The sequence below is a fragment of the Paramormyrops kingsleyae genome, chromosome 22, assembly GCF_048594095.1.
Source record: "Paramormyrops kingsleyae isolate MSU_618 chromosome 22, PKINGS_0.4, whole genome shotgun sequence".
NCBI classification, from domain to species: domain Eukaryota; kingdom Metazoa; phylum Chordata; class Actinopteri; order Osteoglossiformes; family Mormyridae; genus Paramormyrops; species Paramormyrops kingsleyae.
In genome coordinates, this window is record NC_132818.1 from 6,538,753 (window position 1) to 6,561,335 (window position 22,583).

The 22,583-nt window shown below is 50.4% G+C and overlaps 3 protein-coding genes across 6 annotated transcripts in view; 2 read left to right on the top strand and 1 right to left on the bottom strand.

The window, feature by feature from the left end:
- Positions 1-3: 3 nt before the first annotated feature.
- Positions 4-5,061, top strand: hmox2b (heme oxygenase 2b). The gene is made up of 6 exons (XM_023810712.2): positions 4-129; positions 1,513-1,646; positions 1,738-1,855; positions 2,195-2,686; positions 3,090-3,213; positions 3,683-5,061. The coding sequence occupies exons 2-6, from the start codon at positions 1,552-1,554 to the stop codon at positions 3,808-3,810; spliced, it is 957 nt and encodes a 318-aa protein (XP_023666480.2). The 5' UTR covers positions 4-129; positions 1,513-1,551; the 3' UTR covers positions 3,811-5,061.
- A 1,107-nt stretch (positions 5,062-6,168) lies between these two features.
- Positions 6,169-11,789, bottom strand: dnaja3a (DnaJ heat shock protein family (Hsp40) member A3a). 2 transcript variants are annotated; one of them, XM_023810688.2, is made up of 12 exons: positions 11,529-11,789; positions 10,597-10,730; positions 10,226-10,309; positions 9,844-10,059; positions 9,393-9,545; positions 8,793-8,940; positions 8,627-8,691; positions 8,116-8,244; positions 7,741-7,856; positions 7,296-7,393; positions 7,024-7,129; positions 6,169-6,674 (listed from the first exon to the last, which is right to left on the bottom strand). In XM_023810688.2, the coding sequence occupies exons 1-11, from the start codon at positions 11,755-11,757 to the stop codon at positions 7,038-7,040; spliced, it is 1,464 nt and encodes a 487-aa protein (XP_023666456.2). In that variant the 5' UTR covers positions 11,758-11,789; the 3' UTR covers positions 6,169-6,674; positions 7,024-7,037. The 2 variants fall into 2 exon arrangements, with proteins under 2 accessions (XP_023666456.2, XP_023666457.2); XM_023810689.2 differs by lacking the exon at positions 7,024-7,129 and having other exon boundaries at positions 11,529-11,788.
- A 329-nt stretch (positions 11,790-12,118) lies between these two features.
- LOC111843232 (mitochondrial import inner membrane translocase subunit TIM16-like) overlaps positions 12,119-22,583 on the top strand; it is an 80,301-nt gene continuing 69,836 nt past the window's right edge. Inside the window, exons 1-6 of one of the 3 annotated variants that reach the window (XM_072705119.1) lie at positions 12,119-12,320; positions 14,347-14,443; positions 15,192-15,272; positions 15,792-15,862; positions 17,081-17,264; positions 19,488-19,564. In XM_072705119.1, the coding sequence (XP_072561220.1) occupies positions 12,261-12,320; positions 14,347-14,443; positions 15,192-15,272; positions 15,792-15,862; positions 17,081-17,264; positions 19,488-19,564 (570 nt within the window). In that variant the 5' untranslated portion in view covers positions 12,119-12,260. Of the gene's footprint in view, positions 12,321-14,346; positions 14,444-15,191; positions 15,273-15,791; positions 15,863-17,080; positions 17,265-18,916; positions 18,984-19,487; positions 19,565-22,583 lie in introns of those variants that run through there. The other 2 variants (XM_072705121.1, XM_072705120.1) reach the window with 2 other exon arrangements.

A 22,583-nucleotide genomic window follows, 5' to 3' on the forward strand; every position in this document is an offset into this window, starting at 1 on the left:
TCATCTCATGAGAGGAGGAGCACGTGGGCGCGCGCTCGCCCGTAGCCGCGAGCCAGCACTTCCTGTTTTGGTGCGGACGGTTCCCAGGAAGAATCGCGGTCTGCCGGACGACGCAATTTATTCTACAAGGTCGGGAGATCTTTGTTACGAATAAAATAACATTACTTTGTTTTGATTATTAGCAGCAACCGGAATGAATTTATTTCTGGGAATCCGCAAGATAAATAAATGCTTCGAGATAACTGCAGTTCTCCTCATCTCGAATTTCTCTGTTATTGCTGATTGTGAGGCTACTTCTGGGGCTATGAGTTAGCTCCGTTACGAGGCCCTTAGCTAAAGGAGGGTAAACATTCACAGGCTGCGATGTAGCAGCGAACTGTTCATGACCGTTACATTAGAATGCAAGTTTGTTTTTACTGGTCTGGGTCGCTGGTTGTACTTTACATCCAAGTCGTTTAAATTTAGGCAATACATTTAAATTAAAAGTGTCCGATTGTAGTTGTTCCACTGTCAAGATACCTGCTTTGCTACAGATGCGCAGTACGGTGAGTAGGGATTACCTGCAGGCCGACGACACGATGAAGCAGAAGATGGCTCTCTGCCGAATGCTTTTAAATAAAAATGAACGTATATAATATTCTGTAGAATAGTATGTTGTAGCAATTTTGTTTAGTTCAGATATACACTGATTCACTTTAGATAGATTTTAACGCAGCAAAGGCGACAGGACAGAAGTGCAAGCACCGGAATGACGGCGCCCGAACAGCCCGATTGACATGAAGCTGCTTTGGCTTTGTTGTGGTTCACTGTTACTCTCCCAGTGAATGAGTGCGCGCGTTGTTGTCACTGCCAGATCTCTATCAGTGCCTGGAATAGTCACGTACGTTATGCCCTTTGGACTGCGGCTCGGTGCCAGCAGATTTACCGAGAGAAGAACTGGCACAGGCTATAAACAATAACACCAACAAACCCTCACACAGCCCTCAGTATGACTGCACACATGCTCGGCTTGGTGTTAGTTTCCAGTTAGAGTTGTAGGCATCGTTTTGTGGATGATATGAAGTCAACTAATTCATTTTCTTCTGGCAGTAAAGCAAATCACATTTAACTTTAGTAAGACTTAAAGAAAACAAATTTGTCAATTTCAGCCCCCTTTACCGCCCTGTTTCAATCTGACAGCGCTCCCGATTAATAACAGCAACAGCGATGGATCTGTCGTCATTGTGTAAAAAATTGTGTTGCATTAAAGGAAGTCTACATTTGAGAAAAAAAAAACAACATATCTTCAACCAGATAAATGACAATTGCAATTGTGGAACTGAAATTATTTGGCAAGATGCAGAGCAGGCTTTTCAAAAGAAGGGAGTTACACTTGTTGATAGTTTGTCTGTATCATAGCTTTTGATCTTTTGCAGTTTTATAAACTGAAGCGGGTGTATTGAGCGAAACCTGTGCTGCATGAGGTAATAAACGAGGAAAGAGTCCCTGCCTGAGAACTGATTATTGTTACAGGTGAATTCATAGACGCTGGTGACAGTGGATCCAGACAGAATGATGCCTGGGGAAAACATAGAGCAGTCTGGGAAGGACTCAGTAGTGAGCAATGGGGCGCTGTACGAGGAGAGAGAGGTGGATGATGTTCTCAGGTAATGACATTCATAATGTGCCGCGGTCTGTTTATGTGGATTATTTGGGTGGGGATGTGCAGCGTGCGCTTTAACAAAGCTCCTACCGTAGCCCCGAGGACCTGTCGGAGATGTTGGCGGCGGGGACCAAGGAGTCCCATGACAAGGCGGAGAACGCTCCGTTTGTGAAGGACTTCCTCCGGGGGCGAATCCGCAGGGAGATCTTTAAGGTCAGTGCGGGGTATCGGTTTCAACCAGGTTCACCCTGAAAACTGTTTGCAAAGATTCGACTATGTGTCTGTTCATGTTCCGAATTGGTGAGCTTAGGATCAGGAAATGTATTCTGTCTGTGGTACAGTGTGGTTCTTCAGCTTCACTGACTTTGTTATTGAAAGGCACGTGATCCAGAGGGTTGGTCAGGAGAACCGCCCCCCCCGGTCTAGTAAGCTGGTAGTAGGTGTTATGTAGGCTACACGATATCACATCACGATATAATCGCCATAGGTCTGCATGAGAAATAATCACCAGCCTTTAATGCTTCTCTGCACGCACCTGCTTGTCTCTGCCAGCTGGGGGCTGTGGCGCTGTACTACACCTATACGGCCATGGAGGAGGAGATAGAGCGGAATAAAGACCATCCCCAGTTTGCCCCGCTCTACTTCCCTGCTGAGCTGCACCGGCACCAGTCACTGGGCCGTGACCTCCAGTATTTTTATGGGGAAGACTGGGAGCGCAGCATAAGCTGCTCGCCGGCTACGGAGCGCTATGTGGCGCGCATCCACGAGGTGGGCGCCTCCGAACCGGAGCTGCTGGTGGCCCATGCCTACACGCGCTACATGGGCGACCTGTCTGGCGGTCAGGTCCTGCGCAAGGTGGCCCAGCGGGCGCTCAAACTCCCCCCCACGGGGGAGGGGCTCAACTTCTACCTGTTCGACGCCATCCACAACGCCAAGACCTTCAAGCAGCTGTACCGTAGCCGCATGAACGAGCTGGACCTGGACACGGCCACCAAGGAGAGGGTGGTGGCTGAGGCCAACCGGGCCTTCCAGTTCAACTTGGAGGTGAGATGCTCCACTGCTGTTCCTATTTTGGTTACTGATGCACAGGATCCATGCGTCATTCTGATGGGTGATTTAAGCTCCATGACGGCTCACGCTTGTGGATTTCATTGCCAAGAAGGCAGATATTATCTCCTGGATTTACACAGCGGCAAAAATTAAATTTGCACCTCTTTGACTGTTTCCACGGCTGGTTCCTCTTGGTGGCTTCAGGGAGGATGATAGCATTTAGGTCACTGCCTCGGTGTTGTTATGACGTCAGATATCGTGAATCCAAACTGGTGTAAATGTCAGCATCCTGGAGGAAGCGAAGACCTCAAGATAACATGTCATATGACAGCCAAGTCTCATTACACTGCGTGCGTGCTAAGGTAAGCTGTATTCAGTTCTCGTGTGTTTCGTCCAGGTGTTTGCAGAGCTAGAGGAGGTGCGGAAAACTCTTCCAGACGATTCTGCTGATGAGGCCATCCCTGCCCATGGCGACATGCAAGGAGACATTAGCAAGTGCCCCTACTATGCAGCAAAAATGGGTAAGGATGCAAAATTGTGTAACTTAGGGATGACAGACACATGCTACATCAGCATTACTACACCTACGGACAACTCGCACGTGTGAACGGACTTGCCATTAAGCCGATTCTATGAAAAAATGTCCATTAAACACAATGCACGAGTCGGCCTCATTTATGCATCTTAAAGACACACTGCAGTAGGCTCATGTCAGTGCATCCTAAGTGTTTTATATGCTTAGAAAGATAAAATAAATACTGTAAGACAAACATTAAATTAACTGATGCTAAGTAAGAAGCGTAATCTGAAGTTCGACTTAAAGACAAACTTGGAAAACGACTCTCGTCCGTAGCCTGGGGACTGTCTGTATGCAGGGGAGCTTGTGTTGGGTGCAGTTTCGTCTTGGATTGAATCTGAATAAAAACAGAGGCCTTTTCTGTCATGGGGGAGTTTCCTCTGCGCTCACCTGTTCTCCTTCTCCACATGTAGCAGCCTGTGGAGGTACGAGCTACGCCTGTCAGATGGGCAAGGCGCTGCTAAGACACCCCACCGGCCAGGTCATGCTGGCTACCTGGGTGGCCGTCGTCGCCGGATTGGTCGCCTGGTACTTCATGTGATTGGGCGTGGCCAAATAACAGCCGGTAGAACATTCAGAAGGTGGATGGGGAAGCTGAGACTGGGGGCCTTGTAGCTGCTTGGACATGAATCCACCAACGACATGCATTGTCTGCATGTTCTTGTTCTTTGTGTCTCCATCCTTGTTTTTAGTCTGTCCGCAGTGTTGTTTTTTTTGCTGTTTTATCCCAGTTTAGATCCTCAGTACCTTACAAACGAATAATCCTTTGCCAAGTTCATATGGCACCATTAAGAATGCGTAGATTGCTGTGATTGAAATTTTGAACTGTGTACTATTACACACTTATTTTTAAGCTGTTTTACTCAAATTCCCAAAATGAAGCATACTCATTTGGAGGATCTGTCCATTAGTGTTCTGTTTTTCATCTTGTCTGTTTTTTTTCTAAATCCCTTTTTCTCATTAGCTTGAACTTTCTAATAACGCGTGTGCAATAAAATGATCCTGAGATGACAGCCTTTAGGGTTCCCTGCTAGCTTGGGAAGCCAGAACAGTCTTAGCTGCAGCGCTGCGCCAGTGCTGAGACGCTCATTCTTGCAGACAGTGCAATGCATGCACATAACTACACTGCGCTGCTTTTACCAGGAAAAAAATGCAAAGGTATGATGTAGAGACCTTTACCATGGACCAGCAGATAATACCACAGCTCACATGCTTTTGAAACTAGCATTTGGTGTGTTAGACCGATATTAGGATGCCTTGGGATCAAATAGGATTACTACCAGGAACTTTTCATTAGGTCAAATGGAAGCTGTTAAATAGCAGGAGTGCATTTGGTTCACTAGTGTCAGTATGAGTACTGAGCAGTGATACACACTGGACCTACAAACGTTCCGTTTCAAAGCCCTCAGGCCAAGTGGTTGCAAAATTCATTGAATTCAGTTGTTGAGTCTGCAGTGTGATCTATTTATTGAAATGATCTAGCCTGAATTTTGACGAGTGTTATAAGTTCTTTGCAGTATTAATGGTAGATGTCACTAATGCAAAAGGATCTTTCTGATGTTGGGTGGGGATTCCTTTAGGCTGTCATTTGTATTCAATACGGCGCTGACCTCCTCAGCGTGCGTAAGCTCCGGACATCTGCCTGTTCAGTCTTGTGATTAAACGGTTTGTCATGTTGCACTTTTTTGAAAATTGTTCTGTTTCATATGCAAGAGCTTTCTGTGAAGTTTAACTTTTAATTTATTTTTGGAATGTACAATAAAAATGGAATAGAGATGATACTCGCAACTAATGAATGGTATATCGTTTATGTCCTATGGTCATCTTGTTTTGTCTCCATTGTCTCATGTGAGGGGAGACTTGAGTATGTCAGTGCTGACTGGTCCATGACAGTCACATGATCTCTGGAACATCCAATCTGTTCACCTTGAAGGGCTAAAAAGAGTTTCTGTGGACAGAGGCTGCCTCCCATCCTGGTCTTCCTGCACGACCGGATCTGGCACTAGGAGGGGAGATGGAAGACTGGAGGCTGTGGAACCTGTTTTACTGGTCCCCAGACAGGAATGGGCAAGATGGCCCCCCAGGATGATTAATAGCCAAAGAATCAGCTGACCTTACAAGTCATTCGGAAGCTGCACATGCAGCTGGTGTTCATATGGCTCTATGGGAGCAGTTACTTAGAAGCTAAGGTTCTATGGGGCTATGGGACCAGTTATTGTGTGAGATGGGCAATGTAGGATGGGAGTATATAGCACACTCAGCATGCATAGGATGGGCTATGGGAGCAGTTATTGTGTGAAATGGGCAATGTAGGATGGGAGTATATAGCACACTCAGCATGCATAGGATGGGCTATGGGAGCAGTAACTGAGGAATGGGCAATGTGAGTATATAGCACACATACAGCACATAGAGATTACCATATAAAAATCTGGCTTTCAAATACTGTTAATCTAAGCAGTATGTAATATTAATGTGTTTTTCATGAATAGCAGTGTTACTGCAGAGGTCAGGTAAGCTGTCAGTGTCTCCTTGTGACTGATTGTCCCCACTGGCAGGGATCTGAATGCATACGTTAAGGAGTTAGGTTTGCCTGTGCCGAGAAGAGCAGGAGCTCTTCATTCAGTAACAGGGTAGCTTCTTCCTGTGGAGAAGTAGTTTATCAAAAACAGAAAAGGTCCATTGTGCTGCCAATAAAAGAAAAGCATTTTCCTTGGTTGTTTCTTGTGTTTTTCCTGTGACTATTGGACAAGCCGCATGGTAATGAGAGGATAGATGGACGGACTGACAGATGGATGCAGAAGCGAGAATGTGAAACTTGTTTAAAGGCATCCCCCCGACCCCCCCCCCCCACACACACACACACATTGGTCATAGGTACAGAGAAATGAGCTGCATCTTCTCATTTATACCAGTTTTTTTAATTGACATCAGTACATGTTCAGATAAACAGTTAATCCTATTTACAGCATGATACCAGGGAAACAATAGTTCTTCGGGATGAATTGGATCAATTCGATCAATATTGTTTAAAGAGCAGCTGGAATCAAGTCCTGGGAGGTGACTGAGTGCGTCTATGTCATGTGACCATGGATGAGCACTGAGAAACTGGGACCTCAGGTTTGGCTTTTGTGTGAAGTGTAATGGAAGCAGTGTGAGAAGCCGAAAGTGCTTCGTCATTATGAAAGCCAAAGATGCTTCCTGCTCAGAGCACTGAAAGTGCCTCATTCCCAAGGAGAGAGAAGCTGTCAGCTCACACCCACTGAAATAGACGAGCACAAACAGAGAAGAGCAGGGAAATCTCTTACTGCAGAGAAAAAGGATTTCAGTGTGCAGGACCTGGAGCTGGTGGGAGTCCAGAGGTGGTTCTGGAGGGCTGCAGTTAATTTCCAGTGGATCTTTTGCCTGGAGGGACGAAACAACCCCCATCAGTCCACTAAGTCCCTTTAACCACGACCAATCGCACACAGGAGGACTTAGTGTTGCCACTGAAGTTGTAAGAAATAAAAATTGGATAAGAGAGCTAGAATACAACAGGCCTGTAAGAGAAGCCCTTAAGGTGTCAGTTTTCCCTACTGCCAAGTACTGCAGGAATTGAGCCTCCATACCATGATGGCTCTCAGAAAAGCCCCGCCTACTGTGGTCATGTGACTACCAGACAGCAACAAGCCAGGAAGCAGCCACACAGTAGCACAATAAAAACCTGTGCCTTTATTTCTTTCAGTGACAAAGGAAGGCCACAGACGGGCCCTACCTGGGTTATGGCTGTCAGGAACTAAACATTTTCTTTAATTTGGAGAAGAAGCCCCCTTCTTGCTGGCTGTGCCCTCCCTCAGATTGCTGACCACTTCTGCCCCCACCTGGACACAAACCAGTATGCGATCAGCCAGAGTGCAGGGCCGCACAAGAGAGCAAACTGCATTAGCGGAATGGCCGCGTTCCTGCACTTTGTGTGAGTGTGTGTGTGTGCGCGTGCGTGTGTGTGTGCGCGTGTGTGTGTGTGTGTGCATGGCTCCATCAGCCCACCTGCAGTAGTGGTGGTCACACCATTGACCGTCCCTTCTACGTCCGTCTCCTCCTCAGCATAGCTCATGAGCAGAGCCCTCTGTCTGTCTGTCAGGGTCCTACACAGCGAAAGGAAGAGGAACAAATCTTACTACGAAATCGCCACGTTCCACGGATCTGCCCTGAATAAGGGGGGAGGCTCTTCACAGCTATTCTGACCTCATGGTAGCTCCCACGAAACCTCAGTTTCTGATCGCATTTCCGGGTGATCGGTCATTTCTCCCTGACCGCCAATATCATTCTCTCCCACCCTTTAATTCTTCATGAGAGCACTTTCACGTCACAAACCGCTCGCTTTAAGCAAATGACTGAGCAACCGAATACCTTCCAATCCAGTACGATTGCGTTACAAAGCTACGAATTTGAGTAACCTGAACAGACGGGCCCGTGACCGACTGCTCCTTACTTTGGGACTCGGATCTTGAAGCGGATGTAATGGTCTCCATAACCATAGCTGTTGATTCGCGCGATCCCCTTCCCAGCGAGCCGGATCTGCTGGTCGGACTGGACACCAGCCGGGATCTGTGGGAGCAGAGGGAGGATCGACACGCTGTGCTTTCTTACCTTTAAACCCACCATTAAGGAGGCGTGACTGACGTGATACCTGCTTATTACACAGGATTATTTTTAAGCAAGCAGAAGAATTCTGCAAAAACATCTGTGGTGAACTGAGCTACAGAATCTCCTCCCCCAACGCCTGAAGATTCTCCATCAACAGTCTCAGTGGCGCTATGCAGGGGTGGGGGGGGGGGGTGTTTTGGGAGGGGGGGAACCTGCTCACCGCCAGGTTGACAGTCTCGTAGAGCCCCTGTGCCCTTATAGTGCCACCCAGGATGGCTTGGGCCACAGAGATCATGACGTCCGAGTGGATGTCCGCACCATCCCGTCTGAACACTGAGCTCTTCTGCACCTGGAGGGAACCAATCAAAGTGTGTGAAACCAAGGCCAAGAATCGGCCAATCGTGATCCGCGGCACGGCCGCTGGCAAGCATTATAGCTTAGATATGCAATAACCAATGCTTATACTCATTGCAGTGTAGCACTGTAAAATGCAAAGAGACAAATGCATACAGCCCACAAAAAATAGCATTCGGCACACATTTCGCTAAAATGCAAGGTCCAATTCAACTGTACTTAGCCATCTTATTATCTGAAATAGCAAGTTCAACAAGCTGCTTCAACATTTACTAATATGGTCAGAATTTTCAAATAATACATTGGATCGACTGGACTAGAAACATCATCTGGACATTTGATGGCAAATCTGTGTTAGAAAATGACAGAAAACTGACCCGGAACGTGATGAAGATCTCCTTCTTCCCTACGGGCATCCGGACCGTCTGTCCGTCCTCCACGCCTGCAGCGAGATACAGGGCAAAGCACCGCTTCATCACGGACTTGAAGGAGAGACCACGGGTTCATGAGTGATCCGAACTACGGCCACCGGCGAAGGCTCACCTGCGGGGACCGGCACCATGACCGTGCGCCTCTGCTTGGTCTGGCCCGTCCCTTGGCACGCCATGCAGGGCGAGGTGATCACAGAGCCCCGCCCACCGCAGCGCCGGCACGTCGAGCGCATCACGAAGGGACCCGTGTTCACAGTCTCCTGCAAGTGACATTGACACCTATATATAGATGCAAAGCTTCGGGGGGCAATATACTACTGAGCAAGATTGCAATCGGTAGGACTGCGCGCGCAGTTTATGCATCATCTGCATACCGTATCTGAATAGGTTGACATTTTATTGATTTAACGGATACTTTTATCCAAAGTCATGTATAAGTAGAGAGCAGATCAGCCAGTCGCTGGAGCAATTGGTGGTTAAGGGCCTTGCTGAAGGGCCCTAACGGTGACATCACTTAAGGGCCCTAACGGTGACATCACTTAAGGGCCCTAACGGTGACATCACTCGGCTGAGATTTGAGCTGGCGACCTTCTGGTAATGGGCCCTAACCCGATGATTCACACACCTCTCGCAGGTAATCAGTAGAAACACATCAACCACATCACCTAGAGCGGCACACCCCTGTGTAGAAGAAATGTGCAGGGTGGCTCACCATGCCACTCCCGTTACACTGCTGGCAGCGCTGGGCCTTTGTGCCGGGCTCGTGGCCCCGCCCATCGCATCGCTGGCAGGTGTCCTCCAGGCTGATGGTGATCTCCTTGTTGACACCCTTAGCCGCCTGTGTGAACGTCAGCTCCATCACGTACTGAGGGCAGAAGATAACAGACTAGAGACACATCCAGCATGCACATATACCTGCACAGGACACAGACTGCGACACAGACTGCGACACAGACTGCGACACAGACTGCGACACAGACTGCGACACAGACTGCGACACAGACTGCGCAGATCTCAGATGTCATCTAAAGACAGCAATAATGCTGAAGGTTAGCCTCCAACGTGCTGAGCCATAGCCAGCCACTCTGCTACTATATCCCGGTATCAGAAACACATCTGTGGTTATCAAACTCCCTCAGAAGGGAGCAAGACAAGTTGCCAACCTCTTGCTGTTGGTGGAAAATGGAGTTGAAATCTCCGAAGTCACTGAATCCACGACCTGCAGAGAATTCCCCGAAGATCTTCCGGAAGAGCTCCTCCGGGTCGACGGTAGCCCCTCCCCTCCAGTACTGCTGCTGGCCAGCGCCAGCCTGGCCCGGGTCGAAGCCAGCTGAGCCGTACGTGTCGTACTGCTTCCTCTTCACCTCGTCGCTCAGCACCTGCGCCACGCCAAAGAGACCGGAACATTCCACAGCAGTCCGGAATGCCGCTGTCGTCTTCACCAGTCAGCATGCAGCCCCGTTTACAGACTGTTTTCTGCAGAGTTACCAAAGGCTCACACTCACAACTTTTCTCCATGGCAGTTTAACCTGAGCACCACCTCACCTCATAGGCCTCCGCTAACTGGGCAAACTTCTCCTTGGCTTTGGGGTCTTCTTTGTTGGTGTCTGGGTGGTACTTCTTGGCCATCTTGAAAGGAGACGGCATAAAAACACAAGGATTAGATCCACATGTCCAGGCCTATGAGGGTCCTGCTGCTGGACCCTTGAGGGGGGTGACTATCCTAACAGCTGTAGGGTAAAAAAAAAAAAACGCCACATGGAACATTATGCAGAACCAGTAAGTCATCACCTCACTTATTGAACTGCCATGCTCATATCTGACATGGTAATGCTGACATGGTGCACTTACCACGATTGAGTTAGCGTTCAGTTGCTGCCATAGGCTGCGCATTAAACACTGTGGAGGCCCCTCACCTGGTAGTATGCTTTCTTGATCTCCTTCTGTGTGGCAGAGCGCGGCACCCCCAGCACCTGGTAATAGTCCTGCTTGTTCGCGTATGAGGCGCTGGTGTGGAAGCAGTGCGTGTTGATGGCATGGAGCCCTTTACCTGCAGGCAAGGCATGTGGGTAGGCATCTATGGCATGGATTATAAAGGACTGCTGCAATGCCACACGCAAACACCACACCACAGCGCTAAGAGAGGTCCATCACCCACATGCTTGTGACAGAATCACACTTTAAAAAAACTCGTGTTTACTGGACCTTCATCGATCAATGCAGCTTCAACCATAGGACAGGCTGATATGATTACACAAAATGTAAACTTTACTGTGGATGAAATTACAAAGTTATTCTCGGACAAGTACTCCGACACTGTGTAGACGCCATGTGTAGCCCAGTTTTCCATAATGAAATGGTACAACAGATCGAGCACACCGTCAAACTGACTGGCGCAAAGATTATAAGTGAACAAACTCAACTCTGACTTATCTTCCCACGCCGAATCGGACCAGGCAGTTTAAAGCGCCCTCAAGGTCAACAAGGAGCACATGGAAATTTCTAGCGAGTCGCCTGATTGGATCCGCTCGCAGAGGCCTCGGATCGGGGAATGACGTGGTCTTGTCAATACATATCAGTGCTTACGATCAGATGTTTCATACACCGTTAGCCGATAAGAAAAATAAACAGACAGTAGAGAGTTACAAATTTCAATGCGTAATGCGTTGCAGTGGCGTATACGCGGCTAGTTAGCTCGCTGCACCCCGCAGTACCCAGGGCGCTTCGCTAATATATGATCATCTAGTTTATTGAACTGTCACGCTAATATCTGACCATCCAGGCCACGTGCATATCGGTAAAGCTGACACTGAGTGTCAGGCCGCTGCTGGCCGGAGATTCCTCTTACCAGACAAGCCTCTCAATGTCAGGACGCCACTAGATCCGCCGCATGTCACGCCGCCTCGGTACCGGCAACACTGAGCTTCTAGTTTCAAGACATCCCTGCATCTGGATGTCACAGCAAACACAGAGCAGCCCCGGCGTTGCGCAGAGGCCAAGGCAGCCGATAAACGGGGCAACGCACAACGAGTGGCTGAAGCCGCCATCATTACCCTGGGAATGCGGGCACCGCGCATGCGCAGGCGTCCCGGCAGCCGGACCTGCGTAAGACAGACTATCGATGCAATCGCTTGAAGCTACTTGTTTTATGTGTATGCAAGTACCCGGTGATCGAAAACCACCTCTGGTGCTAATATGGACGTTACAGTATTTAAAACTATTAATCTTTGTGTATATTACAAAAATGGGACTTCATAAAGTGGTCGCACATGTTTATGACATAAAGCAACATTCATTTTCGATGTTCTGTTAAAATACTCCGGAACTATTTTTGTTCATTCAGCCCAATGGATATTTAAAGTTACCCTTGGCATAAAACTATCTTCCGAGATTTACTGGACCAGACGCGGCTCATCGCGTGCCGAGCGCGTTTGTCGATCGCCGATAGCATCGCTCGACGAAACGCGCTCAATTGACAGGGCTGTCAGCTGAAGACAGCGGTGAATGTGTGTGTCTGCAGCACGAGAGAATTACGACAGAGGTATCCGGAAGGCAGAGAAAGTCAAGCCACAAAGCTAAGATGAATCGTTTCAAGATATCAAAGTTCAAAAACACCACGCCGAAGATACCAAAGAAAGACGTGAGTGGTGTTATGTGGCTAGCTGCTTAAGAGTAATAATGCAGTAGGGGTGGGCGTCTCGGGGTGCGCCCGGGTTTGCACGGTGGCAGTTTAACTTCCTCAAAGCTGAGTACGATCGCAGCTTTTTGCTGCGGGCTGTGCATTCATGTATCATGATCTGGCCGTTTGAATGACTCCGATCCTGTACATGCCTCGGTAATTCATTTGTGCTTCTAAATTTGGACACGACCGAGGGGGCGTTTAAGATGCTGACTGCTTTATGCAGCCCGAACAAGTTTTTTTTATTTGCTTTTTTTGCAGCAGTGCGCTAGTCTCTATACTTCTCCGTGTTGTGTAAGCTGTGCCTGTCACATTTTCGCGTTGCATGGCACACGCCTCGGTAACATGTTTACAGTCGTACAGAAGAGCAGCCAGACAATAAACCTTAATGTGGCGGAGATGATTATAAATGCAATACAGACTTTGTAAATGTAGGTCATTGGTGACTGGAGAGGATAAAAGAGCCTCGGGCACAATGTCGGGGAGACACTCCCGGTAGTGTTCTTTCTTTCACAAACTTTGCAATTACTAGAGCCGCCCAAAATTTGGGCTTGAAACTCATTTTCGAGGTGTGCATTTGCTTAATGGAGAATACTTGCTTCCCTCCTGTTAGCGTGGTCTGTTCCAGTTACGTTGTAATCTCGACTCTAGAGGCAAGTCGATTTATTTTTTATTCTCATACCATTTATATTCTGGTGGAGATCTGGCGTAATGTTGTGGATATATAGGTATAAGGAGATTGTCACGCCAGGGGACCAGGCAAGGCACCCTTTGTTACTAAAACGCCACCAGTATTCATCCCCGCGTGTCTCAAAAGAAACTACAGTTCAGGCAGCTTATGAATGCTTCAGCCCTGTACTGGTCCAGTTTGACACGCTGCTGTGTCACTGCTGCGCGAGCGTCGCCCCCCCCCGCCCGCATCCATCTGCCCTAGATGTAAGGATCCGTGCGGCCAAAGTCTGGCTCTTCGCTCAGTTTTTTTCCTCCCTGCTTCTTTTAACCAGTTTTATTTTTCACATTTTCTTGGTGAGCAGCCCGAAATCGCGGGGGTGCGTGGGCAGCCTTGCGTGTCTGGCAGCGGTCGCTCTGGGTCCTTAATCCTTCCAGGCGACCGGCTTGGGCGGAGGCGGCCCGTGCTTCTCACGCCGGCAGGGAAGCGGCGCAGATGCCAGTCGTTGCCCGGCTGTGAGAGGCTGGGGTGTGCCCCCACCCCTACTTTGTGCCAGCCCCCCCCCCCTTTGTTCCAGCCCTCTATGCTGTCTGAAACTTCTGCTGATCTGCAGTGACACCCCCAGATGCCTGTGTGCATACCCTTCCGGCCTCCTTCCTGTTTGTGTCCCTGATCAAACTTCTCACTTCTGCTGCACTCTCTCTGTGCGGATATGCAAAACTGAAAACGTGTGCGGAACAGGAGCTATCAGCTGTGTTCAGTCTCTCCCACTTCTCATCTCGTCTCCTTTCCCAGCCAGAGGTGTTGTGTCCCAATTTCTGCAGTGTATATCTGTGCTGGCCTCACTCGGATGGCCCCGTAAACAGCCGCTTCCTTCCTTGTCCTCTCTCCATGCCCCCAGTCTTGTTATCGTCGAAGTTTGGCCTGCAGAAGTTGCCGTCACTGTGACTTGCAGTGAGAGACATACCTTTTAATTGTGTGTTTACCAGCTTCTGTACAGTTCAGTCTGACACACCGTAAGCTGGGTCGAGAGCCACTGGAAAAAGACAGGGTTCAGCAGTGAACAGACACTGTCTGTTTTTTCTGTAGTGGTGTTAATTTAAGGGTGTGTTCATCCAGTACAGGGTCACTGGGTAAGGATGGGAATGTCTTCAGTTTTAAAGTAAAAGTGTATGCATCCATTTATCTATGCAGCAGGCTTTGTAAAATTCGGGTTGCAGTTACTGAGGAACTGGTGGGATCTTGGGTTTGAGATGGAGGATCTAAAGAGTTCCGTGCTGCAGACGCTTGTCACATATGTCCCTCCTCCGTGACCAGGGCTGGATCGGTGGCGTTCGGGCAGGATCTGTTGCCTCTCTGGGGAACCACATCAAATCGAGCTGTGGGTTCGTGGCCTTTGCGGCAGACCAGGCAGGTAAGTGAAATGCTGGGATACTCTATGAAAGCTATGCAAGTCTTTCTGATATTATCTGCATCGACATGTCTGACTTTGTCTGCCTGTGCTGTATGGTGTAACCTTGGCTGTTTAAACAAGTACTCAGGGAATAGAACCTGTTCCAGATTGCACCTAGTGACTGTGTGGCTAATGACAGTGTCTGAATGGAACTGTCTGGCTGACCCTGTCACTGCCCCATGCCCCTGTGTCTGTCTCTGTGTTTGCCTGTGCTATTATCACTGTGCTGTGCTCCCACGCCTGTCTCACTGCCCCATGCCCCTGTGTCTGTCTCTTTGCGCTTTGCCTGTGCTATTATCACTGTGCTGTGCTCCCACGCCTGTCTCACTGCCCCATGCCCCTGTGTCTGTCTCTTTGCGCTTTGCCTGTGCCTTTATCACTTGTGCTGTTCCCCCCACGCCTGTCTCACTGCCCCATGCTCCTGTGTTTGTGCTTTGCCTGTGCTATTATCACTGTGCTGTGCTCCCACGCCTGTCTCACTGCCCTGTCTCCCTGTGCCTATCTGACTGCCCCATGCCCCCATGCCTGTCTCTTTGCTCTTTGCCTGTGCCTTTATCACCGTGCTGTTCCCCCCCATGCTCCTGTGTCTGTCCATTTGCGCTTTGCCTTGCCTTTATCACTGTGCTGTCTGCCTGTGCCAGTCTCACTGCACTGTGCCCTACCCCCGTGCCTGTGTCTGCCTCACAGTACAGTGTTCCTCTTTGTGCAGGTGCTGGGCTCCTGGGTTTGGCCTCTCTGGGGCCAGGGCCTGATGGAAAGTGGACAGTGACCCAGATGCCATGTCATGCTGGTAAGCGCCTTTACACATGATTAGCTGTCCATCTCAAACCTCCGCCCTTCCCTCTGCCCACCCCTCTACCCTTGTGTTTATCCCTCTGCCCCCATCTCCACCCCTCTGGTCCTGCTTCCACCCCTTAACCCTCCCTGCCCGTCCACCCGCCACTCTGCCCCCACCTCTGCCTTCGCCTCCATCCCTCCCCCCATCCCTCAGCTCCTGTCTCTGCCCCTCCACTCATTTCTCTGTCCCTATCTCCACCCCCGCCTCCACATGCCCCTCTGCCCCCATTTCCACCCCTCTGCCTCTGCCCGTCCCCCCCCCCCCCAATCTCTACACCCATCCTTCCACCTGTTGCTCATTTCCCTCTTTATGTAATGAGAGAAACTTCATTCTCTCGCACTTCTGTAATTTTGGAAGTGGAGACCAATTGGCCTTTTGTGACTTTTCTTCTCGTCGATGTAATCTGTCCTTTCTCTTGTTTATTTATCTCATTCCCCCTCCCGCCCCTGTCTTCCTGCCCCCCCTCCCCAGACCTCGTGACTGATTTTGACTTCTCTCCGTTTGATGACTCCCTGCTGGCGACGTGCTCGGCCGATGAGACCGTGAGTTCCGCTCTCTGTCTCCCCTCGTCGTCTCTCGTAAGAGTGACACCGGTCTGGCCGGACCAGTGCCTCTGGAAGGGTTTGTGGAAAAGACTCTCAGTGGCAATGTGTGCCCTGAAAGTGAAGCTCCGCCTCCGCCGTGACGGACATTCCCTCAGCACCTATGCCCCTGGTCCTCAGCTGTGATGTCAGCTGCTCTGATTACGTCATAGTGCTGAGACAGGTGTGGAGGAACCTAACAATGACACACATGCCACAGGATACCTACATCCTCAAGGCCACTCTAGTAGATATAAGTGTTTATGTCCAGTGGTTTTGGTTTCTGTAATATGACACCTGACCAATGATCTTCAAAGGGCACCACAAACCGGGAAACGGGGGCTGGGATCAGTGTGTAATAAACGTATGGGGTGCTGTACTGGGGGGGTGGGCACAGTGAGGTAACAGCACTAACCACTGTGCCACACCTCTCAGACTAGGGTTCGAGTCTCCGCCATGGCTGTATGTGTGGAATTTGCATTTCCTCCCCATGCTGCTGCAGGCTTTCCTCTGGGTATTCTGGTTTCCCCCCCCAGTCCGAAAGCATGCTGAACTTAATTGGAGTTACTAAATTGTCCCTAAGTGTGCATGGTCTGTTTCTGTGTTTCCCTGTGTGTTCTCTGCCTGTATTGACCAATCTTAATGGTGTGTCTGTGCCCTGCTTATTCCCTGCTTTGCACCCGTAGCCCCTGGGACAGGCTCCAGTCCCCCATGACACCGAATAGGACAAGCGGGTACAGAAAATGGATGGATAGATGGAACGCTGCACTGCTTTGTGGGCTGGGTTTGATTACTAGTCTGTAGGAGTCTAGAGAAGCTTTCCTTACATGGGAGCTGGGGGATTATGGGATAGGTGTTGGGCCTGGGTGGAGGACTGTGAGAAAGGGTAGCAGAGGAATGCAGGCCAGGGGGATGGAAAGTGTGGGGATGGAAAGTGTGGGGATGGAGACTGGAGGTGGTGTTGGTTCTCTCTTCTTTGGAATGACCACACGTAATGACATTCGGTGTGTATACGTAACCCGAGACGGACCCCACTGCTGAAGGCCACCACTGAAACATTAGCTCTCAGTCCAGGGAAGCAACGTGTGTGGGGCTGAGTGTTAATGAGTCGCTGTCGTGTGGCAGCAGTTCTGCGCGTGTCTGTGGCTGTAAAGTGAGAGCCCGTCCTGACGTCCCCAGGTGAAGGTGTGGCGCCTGAGCAAGCCGCACTCAGAGCAGCCCCACTCGCCCTCCGTCACCCTGTCTCCGGGGGAGGGCCGCCTGGAGACCGTCCTCCACCACCCCACCTCCTCTGGCCTCCTTGCCGTCAGCTCCTCCCAGGGCGCTCAGGTGTGGGACACCAGCCGGGACACGCCCCTTGCAGGTAGCCCCCTCCGACACACGTACACCCCTTATAAAGAACTTGGAAATAGAGGTTAATTTATGATGAGTTTATGGAAAACATAGTGGTTAAGTTTCTGCTGTGCTCTTTGTTAGTCCTCAGTCAATGCACTGTGTGTGTGGATCCATTTCCTCAAGGTACCTGAGAAGGGTGTCACTATGTATCTGTAATGTGGGTCTCTCATGTGTGTCTTTGTGTTGTCTGTGTTTGTATTTGGCTGTGTTTCCCTGTGTGGTCTGTCTGTAATTACTTGTGTTTCCCTGTTTGGTCTGTATCTGTAATTACCTGTGTTTCCCTTCTTGGTCTGTGTCTGTATTTACCCGTGTTTCCATGCGTGGTCTGTGTCTGTATTTACCTGAATTACCCTGCGTGGTCTGTGTCTGTATTTACCTGAATCACCCTGCGTGGTCTGTGTCTGTATTTACCTGAATCACCCTGCGTGGTCTGTGTCTGTATTTACCTGAATCACCTTGCGTGGTCTGTGTCTGTATTTACCTGAATCACCCTGCGTGGTCTGTGTCTGTATTTACCTGAATCACCCTGCGTGGTCTGTGTCTGTATTTACCTGAATCACCTTGCGTGGTCTGTGTCTGTATTTACCTGAATCACCCTGCGTGGTCTGTGTCTGTATTTACCTGAATCACCTTGCGTGGTCTGTGTCTGTATTTACCTGAATCACCTTGCGTGGTCTGTGTCTGTATTTACCTGAATCACCCTGCGTGGTCTGTGTCTGTATTTACCTGAATCACCCTGCGTGGTCTGTGTCTGTATTTACCTGAATCACCCTGCGTGGTCTGTGTCTGTATTTACCTGAATCACCTTGCGTGGTCTGTGTCTGTATTTACCTGAATTACCCTGCGTGGTCTGTGTCTGTATTTAGCTGAGTATCTCTGAGTGGCCTGTTATCGTATTTACTTGTGTTTCCCTGTTTTGTTTTGTTACCGTATTTACCTGTGTTTCCCTGTGTGGTTTGTTACCGTATTTACCTGAATATCTGGGTCGCTCAGTCAGATAGGGGAAACGGGGGCACACCTTGTGTGCTGTTCCCAATTGCTGTTTGTTTGAATTTAAAAAGCACAGTCCTCGTACAGAGGAAGGTGGAGTATGTGGGCTGTGTGCAGACATGTATTTGGACGTAGCCTGATCTGCCATGAAGGCCTGAGAGTCTGGGACGCCGCGATGAGCAGCGTGGCATAGCGAGGTGCGCAGTCAGCTGCCAGACGAGCGGCATGGGCGACTTTCTGTCTCTGCTAACACGGTGCTGTTAACATCAGGGACGTCCGCTGCCCTTTAGCACAGAGGGTTAGCGTTCTGCAGCACTGTGCTTCCTGTCAGGATTACACTTCCTGTTCTGGGTGTCAGAGGAGCGAATGCCTCGCTTAAAGGGCCAGCTGGTTTACCATGGCGCTGTTGGGTGAGAGGTGAGCGGCACCACGAAAAGCAGCCACACTCTTTGCAGATAGGTGGCCCTCTGGTGCCACAGTGTTTCACTCGATTTTTCCCATGGGCCACAGTTTACAGAACCTGTGCTCTGTGTTACTGTATTCACCTGTGCTGCGTGACTTGTGCTTGTGTCTTTTTTTTTTTTTTGTTTTTGTTTTGTTGTCATGTTTAATTTTCTTTTATCTGTGTAGCAGAGGACTTTTCCATGGCGTCTTGTGTTAATCACGCTCTCCATGGCTCTGTACTGGAGCATTTGAGGTAAATGACCAGCAGCGGTCGGTTAGCTCTGGGTCACCTTCAGCTCACAAGCCCTCCATTACTGCCCACTGCAGCTAACTGCTGCCCCCTAGTGGCCGGGTCATGTGCCATCCGTGGCTCTCTCACGCTGTCTGCTGTGTCGTGCCGTGTCGGTATGTGCAGTCTGTCCCCAGCTTTGTCACCCATCCTGTGCTTCTCACCCTGTGCTACACAGCTCTGTGTTCGTGTTTGTGCTCTGCCCTGTGCTCTCCTGTGCTCGTTAGCACAGCCATCACTGTTTCCCACCATCGTGAGCCCCTGTGCCTGCTGTGACCACCTGTGATTGTCCGCCTGTGTCTCGCCATGCTCGTCTTGCGCTGTGCTGTTCTGGCGCTGTGTTCCCCGTGCCACGCTACGCCGCGCCGACGGGAACCCCGCCACTCCCATCCCCACTGTGCGTTCTCCCCGGGGGGGCTCCCCATGTGCCACTGACACTCCTCCTGTGTGCGCCCTCGCCCCCCCCAGTGCTGGAACCGCATGCCGACCAGCTGTGGGGCCTGACCTGGAAGGAGGATGGCTCTCTGATGGCCACCTGCTGCAAGGTGAGCTCCCGGGGGGGCCGGGGGGAGGGGGGGGTCTCAGAGAGGGACGGAGGGGCACTAGGGGGTGCTGGGGGGGTGCTGAGGAGGGTATAGGGGATCTCAACCCTTTGATGACTATGCGGGGTATGAAGTTGTTTTGATGATCACAAGGGGGGGGTTTGGCTGTTTCCCTTTTGTTTCCCAGATGCGATCAGGAAACAACAATGTCAACCAAAAAAATAGGCATGGTTTGAAAATACCCCTCCCCCAGTGGGGGGGGGGCCCACCACTAATAAAGAGACTGCAGCATGATCAGGGCTCTCCCTGCGGGGCCCAGGTAGGTCGACACCTATGCTGTGTACAGATGAGAATTCTGGATGGATTCACAAAAGGAAATAAAGAGAGGAGTAAAACCCAGAGCAGTCAGTCTGTACCGTCCTGTTTTTGTTATTAATATTATAATTATTATTATTGCTATCGAAAGGCTGAACACACTCCTACAAAAATGCATTCTGTCCATGAGGCTCTGAGATGCCGCTGTCAATGTGGGCCGCAGTTGCAGCACATCACCACTAGGTGCCGCTAAGATGATGATGGATTTCCAGTGTGGCGGCCCGAGGGTCGGTCTAAAGCCGTACTGTTAGAGCGCGTGAGGTGACCTGCATGGCTTACGCTTTTATACGTCTGAATGTAAACAAAGAGAACGGATGGGCTGAGACTGGGTCCTGCTGTGGGACGCCCAACCTGGGCCCCCTCTGTTTGGTCCTGGGGGAGAAAGTAAAAGCATAAGGAAATAATAATGGTGCTGAAAGACTTTCCCCTTTTGTGTTAATAATTAGATAGACGGTGGGCCGGAAAGATCTCGGAGGGGGTGGCTATTCAAGGCATTTTAAGAGGAACTATTTGTTGGACAATAATTTAAGGATTTAATTATATTTTAGAATTATAAGCTGCTTGTACCTGATGCACTTTTTCCAGGGGCAGTTTTTTACATTTCCTTAAGTGTTCTTGTGTGTTTTGTTCCATGGTGCTTAAGATGTTTTAAATTACCTTGAGCAGGGCTTGGTTGTCTGACCCAGGCTGGGCGAGAGCTCAGCGTGTGGCGGGCGGGGGGGGTAGCTCTGACTCTCATTTCGCTACTGTGAGGTGCACCACCTGAAAGTGATTTTCCTAATGTGTCGCCCCTCTGATGTCACTGGCTCTGGAATCCCTGGTGGAAAATCAGCCCTGCGATTTACCTGTCACTTTTACGAGAAAATAAGCTTTATAAATTAGACCCAAATCCTCCAAGCGCAGGGTGTATTTTTAAACGTGATCCACATGCTGAGAAATGAAAGGAAACTAATTATTATGTTTTTTTTAAAAAAAGCCTCTTTGTTGGACTGCTAGTCGTTGAGGCATGTGCTTTAAGGCGCGTTACGCTTGGCAGGTAGCTAAGAGAGCTTGGCCTCTGGTTTGCTTGCTGGTCCGTCTGGGTTCCATGGGTCACATGACCCTGCCTTAAGAGGCTCTGTGGGTCACATGATCCTGCCTTTGATAGGTGTTTAATAGTGATGGCTGGATTGACGTACAATTAAGCGTCCAGTGCAATTTGTGTGTGCAGTGTGGGCCTCTTCCTATCTGCAGGCAAACACAGGCTCTGCGCCCCCACCCCCCCAGCACGCGGCCCCTCTTCGGCCAGCTTCCTGCCATCTGCCGCCTTGCTCCCCCCGTCACTGACCCCCGCCTCTGCCGCCATGGTGCGGCTGGGTTTGCACGCCGCTTATTTTGGTCATTCCAGGTTTGGCTCCACTGGAGCCGCCGCAAGCGAGCGCCAGCCCCAGCGCCTCATAAAGTGACCCCGGGGCCCTCCGGCGCGGTCAGGCCACACCGCCTCGTTTGTCAGGGGGATGCGCTCCCAGTCTGGGAGAGACTCTGGAGCGTTTTTATAAGTGAGAGTATTTATACTCTACTTAGTATGTGTGACTGGGCCTCAGGGTCTGTCTGTGTGTGTATGTGGGTGTGTGTGTGTGTGTGTGTGTGTGGGCTATGTGTACGCATGTGTCTGTCTGCCTGTCCTTGCTGTGAAATGTGACATCAGCTCATGATGCAGCATCACGCACTCCTGAGGTTCTGTCCTGAGGCCCTGAGGCCCTGTCCTGAGGCCCTGTCCTGAGGCCCTGTCCTGAGGGCCTGTCCTGAGGCCCTGTCTTGAGGCCCTGTCCATTCGTCCCGCTCCACTTTATTAAGAAATTTATTTTGCATTTATTCAGCAGACACTTTTATCAAAAGCGACTTACATTTTTTGGGGACGCAGGGTCAGCCATTAGTGCCTTACTCAGGGGACCAGCAGTGAAATAACTTGGGCAACCCTGGGATGTGAACCAGCGACCATTCGATCAGACACGTCTGTTCAATGCCCACCATAACCACAGAGCCCACATGCTGTAATACTGGGACGCATAAGTCCGGGGACGTCACTGGGTTCGCGTTTGGACACCGGGAAGGACTGCGGCCACTTCGTACTGGGAGAGAGTCTCTCTGCAGTGGTGGAAAGAGCTGGGCTTGGGGATTGGGAGGGCAGGGGGGTGGGTGTTTGGGGACCAGAGAGTGAGTCACGATGAGCATTTCGGTGCACATGGAGACGGGAGAAGTTGGAACGGCAGCCAGCTTTCATCAAACCCTCCCCAGCAGCCGCCCCTTCACTCCCTTGCGGCTTCCCCGATAGCTGCTGATGGTTTCAGAGGATTTCCGACCACGGCTGCGGAATTACGGATGGGTTCCCCGGGGGCGTCGGGAAGCAGGGCCGCGGCGGGATGCAGACGGCCGCCTCTGCCAGTCTCCGCTGATCGACAGGCGTTTCCACGGGAGACTGGGAAAGCGAAGTCTGTAGCTTGGGGTCATCAAATCTCCCCACCCCACCTCAGGGGGGAGGCTCATGGAGGATGGGCCATCGGCACTGTAGGGGGGGGGGGGGCTCTGACATTTCAGCGGAGTCATTAAAGGGAGCCTGGAAACGCAGGCCCAGGGCTCAAGATTAATCAGCTGTGGCCTCATTGTG